The sequence below is a fragment of the Oncorhynchus mykiss genome, chromosome 18 (assembly GCF_013265735.2).
Source record: "Oncorhynchus mykiss isolate Arlee chromosome 18, USDA_OmykA_1.1, whole genome shotgun sequence".
NCBI classification, from domain to species: Eukaryota; Metazoa; Chordata; class Actinopteri; order Salmoniformes; family Salmonidae; genus Oncorhynchus; species Oncorhynchus mykiss.
In genome coordinates, this window is record NC_048582.1 from 69781819 (window position 1) to 69802737 (window position 20919).

At 45.3% G+C, this 20919-nt stretch overlaps 1 protein-coding gene across 4 annotated transcripts in view; it reads right to left on the reverse strand.

The window, feature by feature from the left end:
- Positions 1-2717: 2717 nt before the first annotated feature.
- Positions 2718-20919, reverse strand: part of cibar1 (CBY1 interacting BAR domain containing 1) — a 42306-nt gene continuing 24104 nt past the window's right edge. For 2 of the 4 annotated variants that reach the window (XM_021572803.2, XM_021572802.2), the window contains exons 8-9: positions 4377-4496; positions 2718-3310 (exon numbers count right to left, since the gene is read on the reverse strand). In XM_021572803.2, the coding sequence (XP_021428478.1) occupies positions 3200-3310; positions 4377-4496 (231 nt within the window). In that variant the 3' untranslated portion in view covers positions 2718-3199. The remainder of the gene's footprint in view (positions 3311-4376; positions 4497-20919) is intronic. The other 2 variants (XM_021572805.2, XM_021572804.2) reach the window with 1 other exon arrangement.

The following is a 20919-nucleotide window of genomic DNA, read 5'->3' on the forward strand; positions in this document are numbered from 1 at the left end:
GAGGGGTGGTGAGGAGAGGACCAGCTAGCAGAGGAGAGGACCAGCTAGCAGAGGAGTGGTGAGGATAGGATCAGCTAGCAGAGGAGAGGACCAGCTAGCAGAGGAGTGGTGAGGAGAGGACCAGCTAGCAGAGGGGTGGTGAGGAGAGGACCAGCTAGCAGAGGAGAGGACCAGCTAGCAGAGGAGTGGTGAGGAGAGGACCAGCTAGCAGAGGACCAGCTAGCAGAAGAGAGGTGAGGACCAGCTAGCAGAGGAGTGGTGAGGAGACGACCAGCTAGCAGAGGAGAGGTGAGGAGAGGACCAGCTAGTAGAGGAGAGGACCAGCTAGCAGAGGAGTGGTGAGGTGAGGACCAGCTAGTAGAGGAGAGGACCAGCTAGCAGAGGAGTGGTGAGGAGAGGACCAGCTAGTAGAGGAGAGGACCAGCTAGCAGAGGAATGGTGAGGAGAGGACCAGCTAGTAGAGGAGAGGACCAGCTAGCAGAGGAGTGGTGAGAAGAGGACCAGCTAGAAGAACAGCCAGGTAGGTAATGAGTCCCAAATGACACCCTATTCCCTCCATAGAGCCCATTGGGTCCTGGTCAAAGATAGCACCCTATTCCCTACATAGTACACTATCTTGGATGCAATACTGTGATAGACATAAAGCGCTGCTCTGCCTTCTGAACAGGTTCTACAGGCCCTGGTTTTGTCTTACCTGGACTACTGTTCAGTTGTGTGGAAAGTTGCCACAAAGACGGACTTGGGAAAATTGCAGTTGTCTCAGAACCGGGCAGCACGGCTGACCTTTATAAGTACACAAAGAGCTACCAGAGGTCTCTTCACAGTCCCCAATGCCAGAACAGACTATGGGAGGTTCACAGTAATACATAGAGCCATGACTACATGGAACTCTATTCCACAGTACTACATAGAGCCATGCCTACATGGAACTCTATTCCACACTACTACATAGAGACATGACTACATGAAACTCTATTCCACAGTACTACATAGAGCCATGACTACATGTAACTCTATTCCACAGTACTACATAGGGCCATGCCTACATGGAACTCTATTCCACAGTACTACATAGAGCCATGACTACATGGAACTCTATTCCACACTACTACATAGAGACATGACTACATGGAACTCTATTCCACAGTACTACATAGAGCCATGACTACATGGAACTCTATTCCACAGTACTGCATAGAGCCATGACTACATGGAACTCTATTCCACAGTACTACATAGAGCCATGACTACATGGAACTCTATTCCACAGTACTACATAGAGCCATGACTACATGGAACTCTATTCCACATCAGGTAACTGATGCAGCAGGAGAATCAGATTTAAAAAACAGATAAAAATACTCCTATGGAACAACGGGTTCTGTGAAGAGACACACACACATGGTGATATTGAACATGTTGTGGATGTGTGGTGGTGTAGAGATGTTATATGATGTACTGTTTTATCTTTAGGTCATTCAGTTAAAACACAGTTCATCTCTTGTTTCATATGTAATATGGTTGCTTTGGTGTGTTTTGACCCCAGCAAGAGTCGCTTGGCAACAGCTAATGGGGATCCCTAAAAAATACAAATAGACAGACCTCGCTGTCCGAGGGGTCAGTGAGGGCCCCTTATCCCTGCTTCTGACTCACCCCCCCACCCCTGGGTTGTCCTTCACCACCGGAGGATGTCATTGGATCATATCCACTACTCATTTTGTCATGTAGTTCATTGCAGCACACTGGTATCCATGACACCCTAGGAGTGGAGAATACTCCAGAAAACACAAACAGATCTGGGACCAGGCTAGTTTAGTGGTTACTAAACAGACAGCACACACAGACCTGGGACCAGGCTAGTTTAGTGCTTACTAAACAGACAGCACACACAGACCTGGGACCAGGCTAGTTTAGTGCTTACTAAACAGACAGCACAAACAGACCTGGGACCAGGCTAGTTTAGTGGTTACTAAACAGACAGCACACACAGACCTGGGACCAGGCTAGTTTAGTGCTTACTAAACAGACAGCACAAACAGACCTGGGACCAGGCTAGTTTAGTGCTTACTAAACACAGTAAAACAGACCTGGGACCAGGCTAGTTTAGTGCTTACTAAACAGACAGCACAAACAGACCTGGGACCAGGCTAGTTTAGTGGTTACTAAACAGACAGCACACACAGACCTGGGACCAGGCTAGTTTAGTGCTTACTAAACAGACAGCACACACAGACCTGGGACCAGGCTAGTTTAGTGCTTACTAAACAGACAGCACAAACAGACCTGGGACCAGGCTAGTTTAGTGCTTACTAAACAGACAGCACAAACAGACCTGGGACCAGGCTAGTTTAGTGGTTACTAAACAGACAGCACACACAGACCTGGGACCAGGCTAGTTTAGTGCTTACTAAACAGACAGCACACACAGACCTGGGACCAGGCTAGTTTAGTGCTTACTAAACAGACAGCACAAACAGACCTGGGACCAGGCTAGTTTAGTGCTTACTAAACACAGTAAAACAACTGAACAGTATGTAGAGGGTTATTTAATATCACTGCATGACCAGGGAGTGGATGGGTCCTTTCTAATCCACCATCATCATTATGACCAGTGTGAGGCAGTTTCAACTAAACCCTCCTGTGTATCATTCAACACATGGTGCCAAAAAGTCTACATGGCAAAAACAAGACATTGAAGATTCTGAACAATTCATAAATTCCATTGTTGAGTCCACTGGCAAGAGTTTATTCCATAAAAACAACAGTTTTTCTATTCTGGAAAGTTTATACAATAAAGGCAACATTGCCACACAAAACAAATACAGATTTGGCACTTTGCTATGTACAAATACAAGTAGACATTAATACTGCCACATGACAAAGACATTGATATCCCACCATCCCTTTGGTCAATGAAATAGTTAAACAAATAACATAGCAATTATTTCAGCTCCAGAATTGGAAATTATAACGACCATGTACAACTGCTGGGTTAAAAACACTTTACGTGAATATTATTTCTGTGTCCACAAGTGGCACCCTATTCCCTATATAGTGCACTTACTTTTGACCAGAGCCCTATGGGCCCCTTATGGCCCTTGTTTAGGACATCATTTCATGGCCATAAAGAACACAATATTTTCTAGAAAACGTCCTCCCATCACAAATGAAAAGATACTAATCAAAACAGATTTCCAATTCATTCATCATCTGTGACTTCTTCAAGATCATCATCTTCCTCTTCATCATCCACATCTTCGTCATCTCCCTCCTCCTCCTCTCGCCTCTGTCTGCTCGGGGTCAGTGATTGCTATAGAAAACAGGCAGTCATTCAGTAAATAGACTGACTAAAAAGATGATCACTACAACTTGTTACCATTCTAAAACCATGTATTCTGTGTCTGTGCTGTAAAGTACATTATTCAATACAATGCAACTTTGTATGAGTCTGTTTCTGCTATCATGCCAACTCCTTGTTACTCATTGCCAAGCCATATTTGGAGTTGGCAAGCATACAACCAGTATCTGAGACCAGGGCTAGGCTAGTGTCCGAGACCAGGGCTAGGCTAGCGTCCGAGACCAGGGCTAGGCTAGCGTCCGAGACCAGGGCTAGGCTAGCGTCCGAGACCAGGGCTAGGCTAGCGTCCGAGACCAGGGCTAGGCTAGCGTCCAAGACCAGGGCTAGGCTAGCGTCCGAGACCAGGGCTAGGCTAGCGTCCGAGACCAGGGCTAGGCTAGCGTCCGAGACCAGGGCTAGGCTAGAGTCCTAGACCAGGGCTAGGCTAGCGTCTGAGACCAGGCTCAGCATCCTCAAAGACAGAGGAGATGGAAAAAAAGCAGGCTACCTCTCTCAGTCTTCCTGTTAAATAAAGCAGTTTGATATCAGATTACAGGCTACCTCTAGGTGTTCCTGTTAAATAAAGCAGTTTGATATCAGATTACAGGCTACCTCTAGGTGTTCCTGTTAAATAAAGTAGTTTGATATCAGATTACAGGCTACCTCTAGGTGTTCCTGTTAAATAAAGCAGTTTGATATCAGATTACAGGCTACCTCTAGGTGTTCCTGTGAAGAGGTTAGTTAGGTTGTGATGATAAGGATGATGTTGCTGTACACAGCTCAGATACAACCTGACTGATAAAGGTACAGTAAGGGATATTAACAAGGGCCATAGAACATTCTGCTTTTCTACGAGGAGCAAAAACCATGTTGGAAGCATCAAGATTACCCCATTAACACTCCCATCAATCAAAACAAGTGGTTGAATTACACCACAGTTATCGGGCACCAACAGTAGATGTCTGGCCACAGAAGAAGACAAAGGTCAAAGGTTCAGAACCTGAAGAGAGTAAGTTGGTTTTGGGCACCAGTATCTTACCTGTAAGGTCCCCGTTTTACTCAGGGTAGACGCAGTCAGATTGAGTGATGTTTTGGAATTAGCACGCACTATTTCTAAGCGAGACTGGTAGTCAGGGGGGTGCAGCAAGCTCCTGAATACCTGCCAAAACAGGACGGAGGGCTGGCTATACTCTTCCATTTAGAAATCCCCCCCCAAAAACGGTGCTTCTGCTGGCCTCTTGAACTGACAATTGGGTGTAAACAATGGACATTTCCAGAATGTAAACAAATGTGTTCCGCCTTTGATAGCCAATTATAAATGAGTATGAAGAATGGAACACTATCAATAATGTGCAGAATCCTAGACATTACCCTGGATAAAAGTCCTATTACACTGGACATACATGCAGTGGGGATAGAACATGTCTTATATTAACAATGGAGAAAGACGGGTTTAAACATTTGTTTGCCCCCCCCCCCCCCCCCCCCCCTGCATTAAATGGTATAAGTGCAGTAATATCTAACTAAATGCTTGTGTTCCTAGCTCCAACAGTGTAGTAGTATCTAACTAAATGCTGGTTTTCCTAGCTCCAACAGTGCAGTAGTACCTAACAGCGCAGTAGTATCTAAAAAAAGATTCACAATTGTACACACAAATCTAAAAGTAAAAGAATGGAATTAAGATATATATATTTATTAGATTGTGCAATGTCGGCATGGCATTGACTAAAATACAGTAGAATGGAATACAGTATCTACAGATGAAGTGGGAAGTTTACATACACCTCAGCCAAATACACTTGAAGTCAGTTTCTCACAATTCCTGACATTTAATCCTAGTAAACATTCCCTGTTTTAGGTCAGTTAGGATCACCACTTTATTTTAAGAATGTGAAATGTCAGAATAATAGTAGAGAGAATGAATTCTTTCAGCTTCTATTTCTTTCATCACATTCCCGGAGAGAGAGTCAGAAGTTTACATACACTCAATTAGTATTTGGTAGCATTGCCTTTCAATTGTTTAACTTGGGTCAAACGTTTCGGGTAGCCTTCCACAAGCTTCCCACAATAATTTGGGTGAATTTTGGCCCATTTTGGCCCCTCCTGACAGAGGTGGAGTAACTGAGTCAGATTTGTAGGACCTCCTTGCTCGCACACGCTTTTTCAGTTCTGCCCACACATTTTCTATGGGACTGAGGTCAGGGCTTTGTGATGGCCACTACCATACCTTGACTTTGTTGTCCTTAAGCCATTTTGCCACAACTTTGAAAGTATGCTTGGGGACATTGTCCAATTGGATGACCCATTTGCGACCAAGCTTTAACTTCCTGACTGATGTCTTGAGATGTTGCTTCAATATATCCACATAAATTTCCTACCTCATGATGCCATCTATTTTGTGAAGTGCACTAGTCCCTCCTGCAGCAAAGCACCCCCACAACATGATGCTGCCACCCCCGTGCTTCACGGTTGGGATGGTGTTCTTCGGCTTGTAAGCCTCCCCCTTTTTCCTCCAAACATAACGATGGTCATTATGGACAAACAGTTCTATATTTGTTTCATCAGACCAGAAGACATTTTGCCAAAAAGTACAATCTTTGTCCCCATGTGCAGTTGCAAACCGTAGTCTGGCTTTTTTATGGAAGTTTTGGAGCAGTCTCTTCTTCCTTGCTGAGCGGCCTTTCAGATTATGTCAATATAGGACTCGTTTTACTGTGGATATAGATACTTTTGTACCTGTTTCCTCCAGCATCTTCATAAGGTCCTTTGCTGTTGTTCTGGTATTGATTTACACTTTTCGCACCAAAGTATGTTCATCTCTAGGAGACAGAACATATCTCCTTCCTGGGCAGTATGACGGCTCCGTGGTGTTTATACCTGCGTACTATTGTTTGTACAGATGAATGTGGTACCTTCAGGCGTTTGGAAATTGCTCCCAAGGATGAAACAGACTTGTCGAGGTCTTGGCTGATTTCTATAGATCTCCCCATGATGTCAAGCTAAGAGGCACTGAGTTTGAAGGTAGGCCTTGAAATACTTCCACAGGTACACCTCCAATTGACTCAAATTATGTCAATTAGCCTATCAGAAGCTTCTAAAGCCATGACATAATTTTCGGGAATTTTCTAAGCTGTTTAAAGGCTCAGTCAACTTAGTGTATGTAAACTTCTGACCCACTGGAATTGTGATACAGTGAAATAATCTGTCTGTAAACAATTGCTGGAAAAATTACTTGTGCCATGCACAAAGTAGATGTCCTAACCGACTTGCCAAAACTATAGTTTATTAAAAAGAAATGTGTGGTTGAAAAATGAGTTTTAATGACTCCACCCTAAGTGTATGTAAACTTCCAACTTCAACTGTATATATGAAATGAGTAAGCAGTATGTAAGCATTATTAAAGTGGCCAGTACTGCCATGTACAGTCATGTGAAAAAGTAAGTACACCCTCTGGAAAGTGGTCATGTTGTTTATTACATATTTGGACACCTATATTTGAGCTAAATTCCCACCACATTCATTGATAAAAAGGTAACCCAATTTAACAAATCATACAAAATAAATAAACTTTGAAAATGTTAAGCAATTACGCGGAAAAAAAGTTAGTAAAAGTAGGGGTGTACTATGATATAAAATAGCTAAAATTAGAATCAGATGCAACAAAACAGGTGAAAATGATTAGAAAATCATTAGAGAGTACCTTGGGAGGGTGCAGCCCTCCACAAAGATGGCTCAACTACAAATGGAGAAAATTCCAGACCACTGGCAATCGTCCCACCAAATTCAGCCAAAGAGTTGCCCTAAAGATGCTCATAGCAGTCTGTGAGAACCCCAGGGTTACATCAAGGGATCTACAGGCCTCTCTTGCCACAATCAATGTCGACGTTCATGAGTCAACTGCCAGAAAGAGGAAAAACCTGGCCTACATAGGAGGTCAGGAAGGAAGAACACCCAAACCTGGCCTACATAGGAGGTCAGGAAGGAAGAACACCCAAACCTGGCCTACATAGGAGGTCAGGAAGGAAGAAGACCCAAACCTGGCCTACATAGGAGGTCAGGAAGGAAGAAGCCTCTGCTCTCAAAAAAAGAAAATGCCAGACAACACTTAACTTTTACTTTTCACCCTCTCCACTACTCTCCCGTCGAAGTGGATAGGGGGCTGCTCCCTCTGCTGTTCCCTGAAGTCCACGATCAGTTCCTTTGTTTTGTTGACTTTGAGTGAGACAACACACTTTGCTGACAACACACTCTGAGGGCCCCACCTCCTCCCTGTATGGAGCTGATGCCTTGACTAATGGGAATCCATAATAAACCCCAGGAAGAGTAGCTGATGCCTTTGCTAATGGGGATCCCTAATAAACCCCAGGAAGAGTAGCTGATGCCTTGGCTAATGGGGATCCATAATAAACCCCAGGAAGAGTAGCTGATGCCTTGGCTAGTGGGGATCCATAATAACCCCCAGGAAGAGTAGCTGCTGCCTTGGCTAATGGGGATCCATAATAAACCCCAGGAAGAGTAGCTGATGCCTTGGCTAATGGGGATCCATAATAAACCCCAGGAAGAGTAGCTGATGCCTTGGCTAATGGGGATCCATAATAAACCCCAGGAAGAGTAGCTGATGCCTTGGCTAGTGGGGATCCATAATAACCCACAGGAAGAGTAGCTGCTGCCTTGGCTAATGGGGATCCATAATAAACCCCAGGAAGAGTAGCTGATGCCTTGGCTAATGGGGATCCCTAATAAACCCCAGGAAGAGTAGCTGATGCCTTGGCTAATGGGGATCCCTAATAAACCCCAGGAAGAGTAGCTGATGCCTTGGCTAATGGGGATCCATAATAAACCTCAGGAAGAGTAGCTGATGCCTTGGCTAATGGGGATCCATAATAAACCCCAGGAAGAGTAGCTGATGCCTTGGCTAATGGGGATCCCTAATAAACCCCAGGAAGAGTAGCTGATGCCTTGGCTAATGGGGATCCATAATAAACCTCAGGAAGAGTAGCTGATGCCTTGGCTAATGGGGATCCCTAATAAACCCCAGGAAGAGTAGCTGATGCCTTGGCTAATGGGGATCCATAATAAACCTCAGGAAGAGTAGCTGATGCCTTGGCTAATGGGGATCCATAATAAACCTCAGGAAGAGTAGCTGATGCCTTGGCTAATGGTGATCCATAATAAACCTCAGGAAGAGTAGCTGATGCCTTGGCTAATGGGAATCCATAATAAACATCAGGAAGAGTAGCTGATAACTTGGCTAATGGGGATCCAAAATAAACCCCAGGAAGAGTAGCTGATGCCTTGGCTAATGGGGATCCATAATAAACCTCAGGAAGAGTAGCTGATGCCTTGGCTAATGGGGATCCATAATAAACCTCAGGAAGAGTAGCTGATGCCTTGGCTAATGGGGATCCCTAATAAACCTCAGGAAGAGTAGCTGCTGCCTTGACAGGAACTAATGGGGATCCATAATAAACCCCAGGAAGAGTAGCTGATGCCTTGGCTAATGGGGATCCATAATAAACCTCAGGAAGAGTAGCTGATGCCTTGGCTAATGGGGATCCATAATAAACCTCAGGAAGAGTAGCTGATGCCTTGGCTAATGGGGATCCATAATAAACCTCAGGAAGAGTAGCTGATGCCTTGGCTAATGGGGATCCATAATAAACCTCAGGAAGAGTAGCTGATGCCTTGGCTAATGGGGATCCATAATAAACCTCAGGAAGAGTAGCTGATACCTTGGCTAATGGGGATCCCTAATAAACCTCAGGAAGAGTAGCTGCTGCCTTGAGAGGAACTAATGGGGATCCATAATAAACCCCAGGAAGAGTAGCTGATGCCTTGGCTAATGGGGATCCATAATAAACCTCAGGAAGAGTAGCTGATGCCTTGGCTAATGGGGATCCATAATAAACCTCAGGAAGAGTAGCTGATGCCTTGGCTAATGGGGATCCATAATAAACCTCAGGAAGAGTAGCTGATGCCTTGGCTAATGGGGATCCATAATAAACCTCAGGAAGAGTAGCTGATGCCTTGGCTAATTTGGATCCATAATAAACCCCAGGAAGAGTAGCTGATGCCTTGGCTAATGGGGATCCATAATAAACCCCAGGAAGAGTAGCTGATGCCTTGGCTAATGGGGATCCATAACAAACCTCAGTAAGAGTAGCTGATGCCTTGGCTAATGGGGATCCATAATAAACCCCAGGAAGAGTAGCTGATGCCTTGGCTAATGGGGATCCATAATAAACCCCAGGAAGAGTAGCTGATGCCTTGGCTAATGGGGATCCATAATAAACCTCAGGAAGAGTAGCTGATACCTTGGCTAATGGGGATCCCTAATAAACCTCAGGAAGAGTAGCTGCTGCCTTGACAGGAACTAATGGGGATCCATAATAAACCCCAGGAAGAGTAGCTGATGCCTTGGCTAATGGGAATCCATAATAAACCTCAGGAAGAGTAGCTGATGCCTTGGCTAATGGGGATCCATAATAAACCTCAGGAAGAGTAGCTGATACCTTGGCTAATGGGGATCCCTAATAAACCTCAGGAAGAGTAGCTGCTGCCTTGACAGGAACTAATGGGAATCCATAAAAAACCCCAGGAAGAGTAGCTGATGCCTTGGCTAATGGGGATCCATAATAAACCTCAGGAAGAGTAGCTGATGCCTTGGCTAATGGGGATCCCTAATAAACCTCAGGAAGAGTAGCTGCTGCCTTGACAGGAACTAATGGGGATCCATAATAAACCCCAGGAAGAGTAGCTGATGCCTTGGCTAATGGGGATCCATAATAAACCTCAGGAAGAGTAGCTGATGCCTTGGCTAATGGGGATCCATAATAAACCTCAGGAAGAGTAGCTGATGCCTTGGCTAATGGGGATCCATAATAAACCTCAGGAAGAGCAGCTGATGCCTTGGCTAATGGGGATCCATAATAAACCTCAGGAAGAGTAGCTGATGCCTTGGCTAATGGGGATCCATAATAAACCTCAGGAAGAGTAGCTGATGCCTTGGCTAATGGGGATCCATAATAAACCTCAGGAAGAGTAGCTGATACCTTGGCTAATGGGGATCCCTAATAAACCTCAGGAAGAGTAGCTGCTGCCTTGACAGGAACTAATGGGGATCCATAATAAACCCCAGGAAGAGTAGCTGATGCCTTGGCTAATGGGGATCCATAATAAACCTCAGGAAGAGTAGCTGATGCCTTGGCTAATGGGGATCCCTAATAAACCTCAGGAAGAGTAGCTGCTGCCTTGACAGGAACTAATGGGGATCCATAATAAACCCCAGGAAGAGTAGCTGATGCCTTGGCTAATGGGGATCCATAATAAACCTCAGGAAGAGTAGCTGATGCCTTGGCTAATGGGGATCCATAATAAACCTCAGGAAGAGTAGCTGATGCCTTGGCTAATGGGGATCCATAATAAACCTCAGGAAGAGTAGCTGATGCCTTGGCTAATGGGGATCCATAATAAACCTCAGGAAGAGTAGCTGATGCCTTGGCTAATGGGGATCCATAATAAACCTCAGGAAGAGTAGCTGATGCCTTGGCTAATGGGGATCCATAATAAACCTCAGGAAGAGTAGCTGATACCTTGGCTAATGGGGATCCCTAATAAACCTCAGGAAGAGTAGCTGCTGCCTTGAGAGGAACTAATGGGGATCCATAATAAACCCCAGGAAGAGTAGCTGATGCCTTGGCTAATGGGGATCCATAATAAACCTCAGGAAGAGTAGCTGATGCCTTGGCTAATGGGGATCCATAATAAACCTCAGGAAGAGTAGCTGATGCCTTGGCTAATGGGGATCCATAATAAACCTCAGGAAGAGTAGCTGATGCCTTGGCTAATGGGGATCCATAATAAACCTCAGGAAGAGTAGCTGATGCCTTGGCTAATTTGGATCCATAATAAACCCCAGGAAGAGTAGCTGATGCCTTGGCTAATGGGGATCCATAATAAACCCCAGGAAGAGTAGCTGATGCCTTGGCTAATGGGGATCCATAACAAACCTCAGTAAGAGTAGCTGATGCCTTGGCTAATGGGGATCCATAATAAACCCCAGGAAGAGTAGCTGATGCCTTGGCTAATGGGGATCCATAATAAACCCCAGGAAGAGTAGCTGATGCCTTGGCTAATGGGGATCCATAATAAACCCCAGGAAGAGTAGCTGATGCCTTGGCTAATGGGGATCCATAATAAACCCCAGGAAGAGTAGCTGATGCCTTGGCTAGTGGGGATCCATAATAACCCACAGGAAGAGTAGCTGCTGCCTTGGCTAATGGGGATCCATAATAAACCCCAGGAAGAGTAGCTGATGCCTTGGCTAATGGGGATCCCTAATAAACCCCAGGAAGAGTAGCTGATGCCTTGGCTAATGGGGATCCCTAATAAACCCCAGGAAGAGTAGCTGATGCCTTGGCTAATGGGGATCCATAATAAACCTCAGGAAGAGTAGCTGATGCCTTGGCTAATGGGGATCCATAATAAACCCCAGGAAGAGTAGCTGATGCCTTGGCTAATGGGGATCCCTAATAAACCCCAGGAAGAGTAGCTGATGCCTTGGCTAATGGGGATCCATAATAAACCTCAGGAAGAGTAGCTGATGCCTTGGCTAATGGGGATCCCTAATAAACCCCAGGAAGAGTAGCTGATGCCTTGGCTAATGGGGATCCATAATAAACCTCAGGAAGAGTAGCTGATGCCTTGGCTAATGGGGATCCATAATAAACCTCAGGAAGAGTAGCTGATGCCTTGGCTAATGGTGATCCATAATAAACCTCAGGAAGAGTAGCTGATGCCTTGGCTAATGGGGATCCATAATAAACATCAGGAAGAGTAGCTGATAACTTGGCTAATGGGGATCCAAAATAAACCCCAGGAAGAGTAGCTGATGCCTTGGCTAATGGGGATCCATAATAAACCTCAGGAAGAGTAGCTGATGCCTTGGCTAATGGGGATCCATAATAAACCTCAGGAAGAGTAGCTGATGCCTTGGCTAATGGGGATCCCTAATAAACCTCAGGAAGAGTAGCTGCTGCCTTGACAGGAACTAATGGGGATCCATAATAAACCCCAGGAAGAGTAGCTGATGCCTTGGCTAATGGGGATCCATAATAAACCTCAGGAAGAGTAGCTGATGCCTTGGCTAATGGGGATCCATAATAAACCTCAGGAAGAGTAGCTGATGCCTTGGCTAATGGGGATCCATAATAAACCTCAGGAAGAGTAGCTGATGCCTTGGCTAATGGGGATCCATAATAAACCTCAGGAAGAGTAGCTGATGCCTTGGCTAATGGGGATCCATAATAAACCTCAGGAAGAGTAGCTGATACCTTGGCTAATGGGGATCCCTAATAAACCTCAGGAAGAGTAGCTGCTGCCTTGAGAGGAACTAATGGGGATCCATAATAAACCCCAGGAAGAGTAGCTGATGCCTTGGCTAATGGGGATCCATAATAAACCTCAGGAAGAGTAGCTGATGCCTTGGCTAATGGGGATCCATAATAAACCTCAGGAAGAGTAGCTGATGCCTTGGCTAATGGGGATCCATAATAAACCTCAGGAAGAGTAGCTGATGCCTTGGCTAATGGGGATCCATAATAAACCTCAGGAAGAGTAGCTGATGCCTTGGCTAATTTGGATCCATAATAAACCCCAGGAAGAGTAGCTGATGCCTTGGCTAATGGGGATCCATAATAAACCCCAGGAAGAGTAGCTGATGCCTTGGCTAATGGGGATCCATAACAAACCTCAGTAAGAGTAGCTGATGCCTTGGCTAATGGGGATCCATAATAAACCCCAGGAAGAGTAGCTGATGCCTTGGCTAATGGGGATCCATAATAAACCCCAGGAAGAGTAGCTGATGCCTTGGCTAATGGGGATCCATAATAAACCTCAGGAAGAGTAGCTGATACCTTGGCTAATGGGGATCCCTAATAAACCTCAGGAAGAGTAGCTGCTGCCTTGACAGGAACTAATGGGGATCCATAATAAACCCCAGGAAGAGTAGCTGATGCCTTGGCTAATGGGAATCCATAATAAACCTCAGGAAGAGTAGCTGATGCCTTGGCTAATGGGGATCCATAATAAACCTCAGGAAGAGTAGCTGATACCTTGGCTAATGGGGATCCCTAATAAACCTCAGGAAGAGTAGCTGCTGCCTTGACAGGAACTAATGGGGATCCATAAAAAACCCCAGGAAGAGTAGCTGATGCCTTGGCTAATGGGGATCCATAATAAACCTCAGGAAGAGTAGCTGATGCCTTGGCTAATGGGGATCCCTAATAAACCTCAGGAAGAGTAGCTGCTGCCTTGACAGGAACTAATGGGGATCCATAATAAACCCCAGGAAGAGTAGCTGATGCCTTGGCTAATGGGGATCCATAATAAACCTCAGGAAGAGTAGCTGATGCCTTGGCTAATGGGGATCCATAATAAACCTCAGGAAGAGTAGCTGATGCCTTGGCTAATGGGGATCCATAATAAACCTCAGGAAGAGTAGCTGATGCCTTGGCTAATGGGGATCCATAATAAACCTCAGGAAGAGTAGCTGATGCCTTGGCTAATGGGGATCCATAATAAACCTCAGGAAGAGTAGCTGATGCCTTGGCTAATGGGGATCCATAATAAACCTCAGGAAGAGTAGCTGATACCTTGGCTAATGGGGATCCCTAATAAACCTCAGGAAGAGTAGCTGCTGCCTTGACAGGAACTAATGGGGATCCATAATAAACCCCAGGAAGAGTAGCTGATGCCTTGGCTAATGGGGATCCATAATAAACCTCAGGAAGAGTAGCTGATGCCTTGGCTAATGGGGATCCCTAATAAACCTCAGGAAGAGTAGCTGCTGCCTTGACAGGAACTAATGGGGATCCATAATAAACCCCAGGAAGAGTAGCTGATGCCTTGGCTAATGGGGATCCATAATAAACCTCAGGAAGAGTAGCTGATGCCTTGGCTAATGGGGATCCATAATAAACCTCAGGAAGAGTAGCTGATGCCTTGGCTAATGGGGATCCATAATAAACCTCAGGAAGAGTAGCTGATGCCTTGGCTAATGGGGATCCATAATAAACCTCAGGAAGAGTAGCTGATGCCTTGGCTAATGGGGATCCATAATAAACCTCAGGAAGAGTAGCTGATGCCTTGGCTAATGGGGATCCATAATAAACCTCAGGAAGAGTAGCTGATACCTTGGCTAATGGGGATCCCTAATAAACCTCAGGAAGAGTAGCTGCTGCCTTGAGAGGAACTAATGGGGATCCATAATAAACCCCAGGAAGAGTAGCTGATGCCTTGGCTAATGGGGATCCATAATAAACCTCAGGAAGAGTAGCTGATGCCTTGGCTAATGGGGATCCATAATAAACCTCAGGAAGAGTAGCTGATGCCTTGGCTAATGGGGATCCATAATAAACCTCAGGAAGAGTAGCTGATGCCTTGGCTAATGGGGATCCATAATAAACCTCAGGAAGAGTAGCTGATGCCTTGGCTAATTTGGATCCATAATAAACCCCAGGAAGAGTAGCTGATGCCTTGGCTAATGGGGATCCATAATAAACCCCAGGAAGAGTAGCTGATGCCTTGGCTAATGGGGATCCATAACAAACCTCAGTAAGAGTAGCTGATGCCTTGGCTAATGGGGATCCATAATAAACCCCAGGAAGAGTAGCTGATGCCTTGGCTAATGGGGATCCATAATAAACCCCAGGAAGAGTAGCTGATGCCTTGGCTAATGGGGATCCATAATAAACCTCAGGAAGAGTAGCTGATACCTTGGCTAATGGGCATCCCTAATAAACCTCAGGAAGAGTAGCTGCTGCCTTGACAGGAACTAATGGGGATCCATAATAAACCCCAGGAAGAGTAGCTGATGCCTTGGCTAATGGGGATCCATAATAAACCTCAGGAAGAGTAGCTGATGCCTTGGCTAATGGGGATCCATAATAAACCTCAGGAAGAGTAGCTGATACCTTGGCTAATGGGGATCCCTAATAAACCTCAGGAAGAGTAGCTGCTGCCTTGACAGGAACTAATGGGGATCCATAATAAACCCCAGGAAGAGTAGCTGATGCCTTGGCTAATGGGGATCCATAATAAACCTCAGGAAGAGTAGCTGATGCCTTGGCTAATGGGGATCCATAATAAACCTCAGGAAGAGTAGCTGATGCCTTGGCTAATGGGGATCCATAATAAACCTCAGGAAGAGTAGCTGATGCCTTGGCTAATGGGGATCCATAATAAACCTCAGGAAGAGTAGCTGATGCCTTGGCTAATTTGGATCCATAATAAACCCCAGGAAGAGTAGCTGATGCCTTGGCTAATGGGGATCCATAATAAACCCCAGGAAGAGTAGCTGATGCCTTGGCTAATGGGGATCCATAACAAACCTCAGTAAGAGTAGCTGATGCCTTGGCTAATGGGGATCCATAATAAACCCCAGGAAGAGTAGCTGATGCCTTGGCTAATGGGGATCCATAATAAACCCCAGGAAGAGTAGCTGATGCCTTGGCTAATGGGGATCCATAATAAACCTCAGGAAGAGTAGCTGATACCTTGGCTAATGGGCATCCCTAATAAACCTCAGGAAGAGTAGCTGCTGCCTTGACAGGAACTAATGGGGATCCATAATAAACCCCAGGAAGAGTAGCTGATGCCTTGGCTAATGGGGATCCATAATAAACCTCAGGAAGAGTAGCTGATGCCTTGGCTAATGGGGATCCATAATAAACCTCAGGAAGAGTAGCTGATACCTTGGCTAATGGGGATCCCTAATAAACCTCAGGAAGAGTAGCTGCTGCCTTGACAGGAACTAATGGGGATCCATAATAAACCCCAGGAAGAGTAGCTGATGCCTTGGCTAATGGGGATCCATAATAAACCTCAGGAAGAGTAGCTGATGCCTTGGCTAATGGGGATCCATAATAAACCCCAGGAAGAGTAGCTGATGCCTTGGCTAATGGGGATCCATAATAAACCTCAGGAAGAGTAGCTGATGCCTTGGCTAATGGGGATCCATAATACACCTCAGGAAGAGTAGCTGATGCCTTGGCTAATGGGGATCCATAATAAACCTCAGGAAGAGTTGCTGCTGCCTTGACAGGAACTAATGGGGATCCATAATAAACCCCAGGAAGAGTAGCTGATGCCTTGGCTAATGGGGATCCATAATAAACCCCAGGAAGAGTAGCTGATGCCTTGGCTAATGGGGATCCATAATAAACCCCAGGAAGAGTAGCTGATGCCTTGGCTAATGGGGATCCATAATAAACCTCAGGAAGAGTAGCTGATGCCTTGGCTAATGGGGATCCATAATAAACCTCAGGAAGAGTAGCTGATGCCTTGGCTAATGGGGATCCATAATAAACCCCAGGAAGAGTAGCTGATGCCTTGGCTAATGGGGATCCATAATAAACCTCAGGAAGAGTAGCTGATGCCTTGGCTAATGGGGATCCATAATAAACCCCAGGAAGAGTAGCTGATGCCTTGGCTAATGGGGATCCATAATAAACCTCAGGAAGAGTAGCTGATGCCTTGGCTAATGGGGATCCATAATAAACCTCAGGAAGAGTAGCTGATGCCTTGGCTAATGGGGATCCATAATAAACCTCAGGAAGAGTAGCTGATGCCTTGGCTAATGGGGATCCCTAATAAACCTCAGGAAGAGTAGCTGATGCCTTGGCTAATTTGGATCCATAATAAACCCCAGGAAGGGTAGCTGATGCCTTGGCTAATGGGGATCCATAATAAACCCCAGGAAGAGTAGCTGATGCCTTGGCTAATGGGGATCCATAACAAACCTCAGTAAGAGTAGCTGATGCCTTGGCTAATGGGGATCCATAATAAACCCCAGGAAGAGTAGCTGATGCCTTGGCTAATGGGGATCCATAATAAACCCCAGGAAGAGTAGCTGATGCCTTGGCTAATGGGGATCCATAATAAACCTCAGGAAGAGTAGCTGATACCTTGGCTAATGGGGATCCCTAATAAACCTCAGGAAGAGTAGCTGCTGCCTTGACAGGAACTAATGGGGATCCATAATAAACCCCAGGAAGAGTAGCTGATGCCTTGGCTAATGGGGATCCATAATAAACCTCAGGAAGAGTAGCTGATGCCTTGGCTAATGGGGATCCATAATAAACCTCAGGAAGAGTAGCTGATGCCTTGGCTAATGGGGATCCATAATAAACCTCAGGAAGAGTTGCTGCTGCCTTGACAGGAACTAATGGGGATCCATAATAAACCCCAGGAAGAGTAGCTGATGCCTTGGCTAATGGGGATCCATAATAAACCCCAGGAAGAGTAGCTGATGCCTTGGCTAATGGGGATCCATAATAAACCCCAGGAAGAGTAGCTGATGCCTTGGCTAATGGGGATCCATAATAAACCTCAGGAAGAGTAGCTGATGCCTTGGCTAATGGGGATCCATAATAAACCTCAGGAAGAGTAGCTGATGCCTTGGCTAATGGGGATCCATAATAAACCCCAGGAAGAGTAGCTGATGCCTTGGCTAATGGGGATCCATAATAAACCTCAGGAAGAGTAGCTGATGCCTTGGCTAATGGGGATCCATAATAAACCCCAGGAAGAGTAGCTGCTGCCTTGGCTAATGGGGATCCATAATAAACCTCAGGAAGAGTAGCTGATGCCTTGGCTAATGGGGATCCATAATAAACCTCAGGAAGAGTAGCTGATGCCTTGGCTAATGGGGATCCCTAATAAACCTCAGGAAGAGTAGCTGATGCCTTGGCTAATGGGGATCCATAATAAACCCCAGGAAGAGTAGCTGATGCCTTGGCTAATGGGGATCCATAACAAACCTCAGTAAGAGTAGCTGATGCCTTGGCTAATGGGGATCCATAATAAACCTCAGGAAGAGTAGCTGATGCCTTGGCTAATGGGGATCCATAATAAACCCCAGGAAGAGTAGCTGATGCCTTGGCTAATGGGGACCCATAATAAACCCCAGGAAGAGTAGCTGATGCCTTGGCTAATGGGGATCCATAATAAACCTCAGGAAGAGTAGCTGATGCCTTGGCTAATGGGGATCCACAATAAACCTCAGGAAGAGTAGCTGATGCCTTGGCTAATGGGGATCCATAATAAACCTCAGGAAGAGTAGCTGATGCCTTGGCTAATGGGGATCCATAATAAACCTCAGGAAGAGTAGCTGATGCCTTGGCTAATGGGGATCCATAATAAACCTCAGGAAGAGTAGCTGATGCCTTGGCTAATGGGGATCCATAATAAACCTCAGGAAGAGTAGCTGATGCCTTGGCTAATGGGGATCCATAATAAACCTCAGGAAGAGTAGCTGATGCCTTGGCTAATGGGGATCCATAATAAACCTCAGGAAGAGTAGCTGATGCCTTGGCTAATGGGGATCCATAATAAACCTCAGGAAGAGTAGCTGATGCCTTGGCTAATGGGGATCCATAATAAACCCCAGGAAGAGTAGCTGATGCCTTGGCTAATGGGGATCCATAAAAAATACAAATACAAAGCCAAAATACAAATTCAATACAGGCTACAACTGTGGATGGTGTGCACTCCTCGGGTATCCCATGCTACTGTAAAAAGTAAATAAATAAATAAAATTGGCAGGAAATTGGCTGCTAAATACTACTTATAGCCAATATCGACGAGGCAAATATTATTTGAATCGGTGTAATTTATTTGAGATGTAGCTAAACTAAAAAGAGGAACTTTCCTCGGGCCAGGCAGAAGCAGTGTAACTCTTCATCAGCATAAATCCAAAATATTTATGAGAAAACAACATCACCACTATGTGCAATTCAAAGACCAGAGCCAGCTAGTTGTCGTCGATGACAGATCAGGTTCAAATAACCTAAACATGTTTTAAGGTCGGGAACAGACTTGCACGGCCGAAAGTGAGTGATCAAGCTGCCGTGCTAGCTGTTGAGCATTTTGAACCTGTAAACTTTCCAGCAACCAAAAGACAGCAAGCTACTGTAGTTATTTGGCTAACTATTTTCCAATTAGGCATTCAAATCATAACCTAGATAGCTAAGGTTTCATACTAGCTTCATTTAGCCTGCATAGATTATACTTTTTTGCATTGTTTGTTGCTCTGAAATGCTAGCTAACTAGCGATGCAATTCTAAACTGGCTAGCTAGCTAGCTGCCCATCCAACTAGCAAACAATAGGCAGTTAGCTAGATAAATATTACAGAAGAGAGTACAGAAGAGACATTCTTCAAGTCAAAGTTGGATATTAGTAGTGCTGTAGTAAAGGATATATTATAGAGCCAGATAAGCAGCATGTTAATTTCAAGCAAAACACATGCTCCAAGATCGCATAGCAGTTCAGACGTCTTTTGTCCTCGTCTTGTCGTGTCCTGTATATATATATATTTACAACTTTTTTCACATACATTTTATTTTTATTTTCCATCAACTCATCTTCTAAACACTCTCCTGCGACCAGCCTCACCAATTTATATTTATAAAAAATTATTATTTACCTCAGATCTGTAATCCTCCAAGAAGCTAGCCAGAAACTCCAAGAAGCTAGCCAGAAACTAGCCAGAAGCTAGCCAGGAGCTAGCCCAGAAGCTAATCCAGAAGCTAATCAGAAGCTAGTTAGCTTCTTTACTGGCAAATCGTTAGTATTCAGCTAACCACGGTTTGTGGTCATCAGCTATCCTTTAGCTCGAAAATCTATCGGCAGTTTTGTACGGCGCAGCGCGGCTCGGAACGGAACATACCGGACCAATTTTTCTCTCCATGTCCCTGGATTTCAACTGCTCTCTGGACATTCATACCCGGATCTCACAGCTATCTAGCTGCTATCCGTGTGACAGTCGGCTTTCGTCGATTCCGGAGCAAACATCGATTGTTCCGGTGCTAGCCAGCTCCGTCAATCACTCCTGAGTTCCATCATTCACACCTGGGCTGCAGTCACCTATCCGGACCCGTTTCACTGCCTACGCGGAGCCCCACCGGGCCTTCACAACTGGACTGCCGACGTTATCTACCTGAAGGAGATCCGGCTGGCTCCTCTGTCGCGACGTTACCTGAACGCCCATCTGCGGCCCGCTAACCGTTAGCTGTCTTACCGGCTGCTATCTGAATAGACAATCGGACAATTTATTTATTTTTATTATTATTATGTTTTCTTCTCGGGCCTCTATAACTATATCTATTGTTCTTATTTTTGTTGTTGTTGTGTGATTTGGATTAATCCCCTCTACCTCACGGAACCCCACTAATCTACTGACCAAACGCAAGAGGTGGCTAACAACAGACTCCATCCTATGCTAGCTTGCTACCGGTTGGCTTGGCTAGCTGTCTAAATCGCCGTGACCCTCAACCAACCTCTCCACTCACTGGACCCTTTTGATCACTCGACTAAGCATGCCTCTCCTTAATGTCAATATGTCTTGTCCATTGCTGTTCTGGTTAGTGTTTATTGGCTTATTTCACTGTAGAGCCTCTAGTCCTGCTCACTATACCTTATCCAACCTATTAGTTCCACCACCCACACATGCAATGACATCTCCTGGTTTCAATGATGTTTCTAGAGACAATATCTCTCTCTTCATCACTCAATACCTAGGTTT